Source organism: Chiloscyllium plagiosum, chromosome 10 (genome assembly GCF_004010195.1).
Source record: "Chiloscyllium plagiosum isolate BGI_BamShark_2017 chromosome 10, ASM401019v2, whole genome shotgun sequence".
NCBI lineage: Eukaryota > Metazoa > Chordata > Chondrichthyes > Orectolobiformes > Hemiscylliidae > Chiloscyllium > Chiloscyllium plagiosum.
The window spans coordinates 5,820,570-5,823,923 of record NC_057719.1 but is presented as its reverse complement, the minus strand read 5'-3'; the positions used below and the strand labels follow the sequence as shown (position 1 = coordinate 5,823,923).

Below are 3,354 nucleotides of genomic sequence, written 5' to 3'. Positions count from 1 at the left end.
TGGTACAATTGCAACATTTAAAAGGCATCTGGAAGGGTATATGAACAGGAAGGGTTTAGAGGGATATGGGCCAAGTGCTGGCAAATGTAGGGCGGCATGGTGGCTCAGTGATTAGCACTGCTGCTTCACAGCACCACCGACCTGGGTTCAATTCCAGCCTCAGGCGACTGTGTGGAATTTGCACATTCTCCCCATGTCTGCATGGGTTTCCTCCGGGTGCTCTGGTTTCCACCCACAATCCAAAGATGAGCAAGTTAGGTGAATTGGCCATGCTGAATTGCCCACAATAGTCAGGGTTGTGTGTAGGTTTAGCTTAGATTTAGTTTAGATTCCCTACAGTGTGGAAACAGGCTCTTCGGCCCAACAAGTCCACACCGACCCTCCGAAGAGCAACCCACCCAGACCCATTCCCCTACATTTACCCCTTCACCTAACACTATGGGCAATTTAGCATGACCAAGTCACCTAAACTGCACATTTTTGGACTGTGGGAGGAAACTGGAGCACCCGGAGGAAACCCACGCGGATAGAGAGAGAATGTGCAAACTCCACACAAACAATCGCCCGAGGCTGGAATCGAACCCGGGTCCCTGGCGCTGTGAGGCTGCAGTGCTAACCACTGAGCCACCATGCATTAGTCAGGGGTAAATATAGGGTAGAGGAATGGGTCTGGGTGGGTTACTCTTTGGAGAGTCGGTGTGGTCTTGTTGGGCCAAAGAGCCTGTCTCCACACTGTAGGGAATCTAAACTAAATCTAAGCTAAACCTACACACAACCCTGACACACACTGTAGGAATTCGAATTCTAATTCTACATGGGACCAGATTAGGTTAGGACAACTGGTCGGCATGGATGAGTTGGACCAAAGGGTCTGTTTCTGTGCTGTACATTTCTATGTCTTTCTCAGATAAAAATAATGATCCTTGCTTGGCTCTTGTCTTGATTTCAAATCAACATAAAACCTGTATTCATTTGTACCTCTCTAATGTTTTAAAATATCCCAAAGTGCTTCATGGGATATTGTGCGAATAAATTTAATACAGAGTCACTTACGGAGACACATTATGACAGACAACCAAAAGCTTCAATGAGGCACGTTTTAAGGATCATCTTAAAGGAAGCGAGAGGGAAAAATAGAACTTTGGAGAGGAATTCCAAGCTCAGCAACTGAAATCACACCCACCAAGCAGCAGTTTATTCTGTAGGGCTGAAGGAAGTCACAAGGATGGTCATGGAGGGATTGGAAAATTGCAGATTATAAAATGAGGTGTGGTTGGACTGAATGCTGCATGTCTCCAAGCACAGAATGGATGATCAGGACTCGATATACATGAAATATAGAAAGTGCTGCAGAAGCTCAGCATGTGGCAGTATCTGTACAAAGGAAAAGAAAGTGAAGGTTTCAGGTCCAAGATGACTTCCTTGAAACTGAAGTAGGCTAGAAAATTACTGTATTTATCGACAAAGCGGAATGGGAGCAAGAGAAATGGATCATAAGGGTGTTCAAAATGTCTGGCAAGGGTCAATGCAAGCTATAGAGCAACACTTAATTAGATACATTTAGTCTTCAAAACTCAACATTGAATTTAATAAGTTCAATCAGTGTCCTTCATTTTCATTACATCAAGCCCCTCTCCTGGCAGGGGTTTGCCCTCAAGTGATTCTGCTGCTACGAACACCTATTTTACACTGATATTTCTTCTCTACTCCCTTTGCTTTTGGTTCTGGACAGCATCGCCACTCATTCCACTTGTTTCCCCCATGTCTTTCAATAGCATTAAAAGGAAGTATTTTTTTCACTACCACCACCCCGTCACCCTGCAGTTTCAAAAAGGAATCATATTGGACTTGAGATATGAACTCTCACCACAGATGCTACCACACCTGCCGAATTCCTCCAACATTTTCTGTTTCTGTTTCAGTTCTCCAGAATTTATAGCACTTTGCTTTTAATCAATGCAAGTTTTGTTTGGATAGTAGAATTTTGAATCAGTTCAACTTATAAAGGATGGAAGATGGACTGCCAGCAGTAACCAGTGACCCATGCTGGAAATTGCATGTTGACTCAACTATAATGTTATTCATGGCAGAGCCTGTTGACACACAAGTTGATAGATGAACAACAATGTGGGCAAAGCGCCAGCAGACAGCTAATGACCTTGGAACTGTATGCCAGCAGCTACAGAGGGGAGTAATATTGGAGATAGGGGATCAATTCCTTTTCTGGACTAAAATGATATATAGTGCAATTAGCTAGAATGTGACAATACTGCCCAGGTAGCCCATTTCAGCATCAGGCTATTAACCAATGATTAATAGAGGAAACAATCTGTACATAGCTCTGTGGCAGGTACCAGATCGGCATCATATTTATTTATGGTGTCCAATACTGTGGAACATGTCTGGTTACTCACCATCCGCAAATTCTGTGTGGTCCTCGTTTCCACGGCCCTCAAAATTTCTCGAAAGCGAGTAACTCCTCTTGTTAAATTTCTGTATAGAATACAACACAAGAAGAATTAGCAGGATAAACAACGTGCAATAATGAAATATATGTAAAATGATTTCACTTTTAAATTAGTAAAATACTACAATATCTGAGGAGTCTTAGAAAGTAACGGTGCCAAGTAACTATGAAAATGATGAAGAGTCGCCAGACTTAAAACATGAAATTTGCTTTCTTCTCACATATTCTGCCAGACCTGCTGTTGCTGTGTTTTTGAACCACCTTTACCTATTCTGGCCTATTAGTGACTCACCATCTTTACCTATTCTGGCCTATTAGAGAACCACACCAACGTGATTCACTCTTAATTGTTCTCTGAAACAGCCTATGAATCCAGTTAAATCAAATCATTACAAAAATTAGAATAAAATCAGGCAGACCACTCAGCTTCAAACTCAGCAATAAATCAACTGGGAGTAATGCATTTATTATTCTTCACTAGTTGCCTTTGAGAAAGCAGCAATCAGCTATCTCCTCGAGCAACTACATTGTACACTTTTTACCCCAGTTATAATCTCTTCTAAACTCTTCCATCGGTCAGAAGGTATAAAAGCTTAAACACACGTTCAATGGTGCAATACCTTAGCAGGGATGACCGTGGAGGAACAATGGCGGATATTTCTGTGCATAATGCAGAAGTTGCAGGATCAGTTCATTCCTAAAAGGAAGAAAGATTCCAGGAGGAGGCATGGGCGGCCGTGGCTGACGAGGGAAGTTAAGAAACATATAAAGTTAAAAGAGAAAAAGTATAACATAGCAAAGATAAGTGGGAAAACTGAGGACTGGGAAGCTTTTAAAGAGCAACAGAGGATTACTAAGAAGGAAATAAGCAGAGGAAAAATGAGGTA

The 3,354-nt window shown here is 42.1% G+C and overlaps 1 protein-coding gene across 2 annotated transcripts in view; it reads right to left on the bottom strand.

Annotated features, from left to right (window-relative positions):
• The window catches only part of ttc7b (tetratricopeptide repeat domain 7B), a 355,708-nt gene that overhangs the window by 248,307 nt on the left and 104,047 nt on the right, over positions 1–3,354 (bottom strand). For both annotated transcript variants that reach the window (XM_043696948.1, XM_043696949.1), the window contains exon 6: positions 2,415–2,493. In XM_043696948.1, coding sequence (XP_043552883.1) covers positions 2,415–2,493 — 79 coding nt within the window. The remainder of the gene's footprint in view (positions 1–2,414; positions 2,494–3,354) is intronic.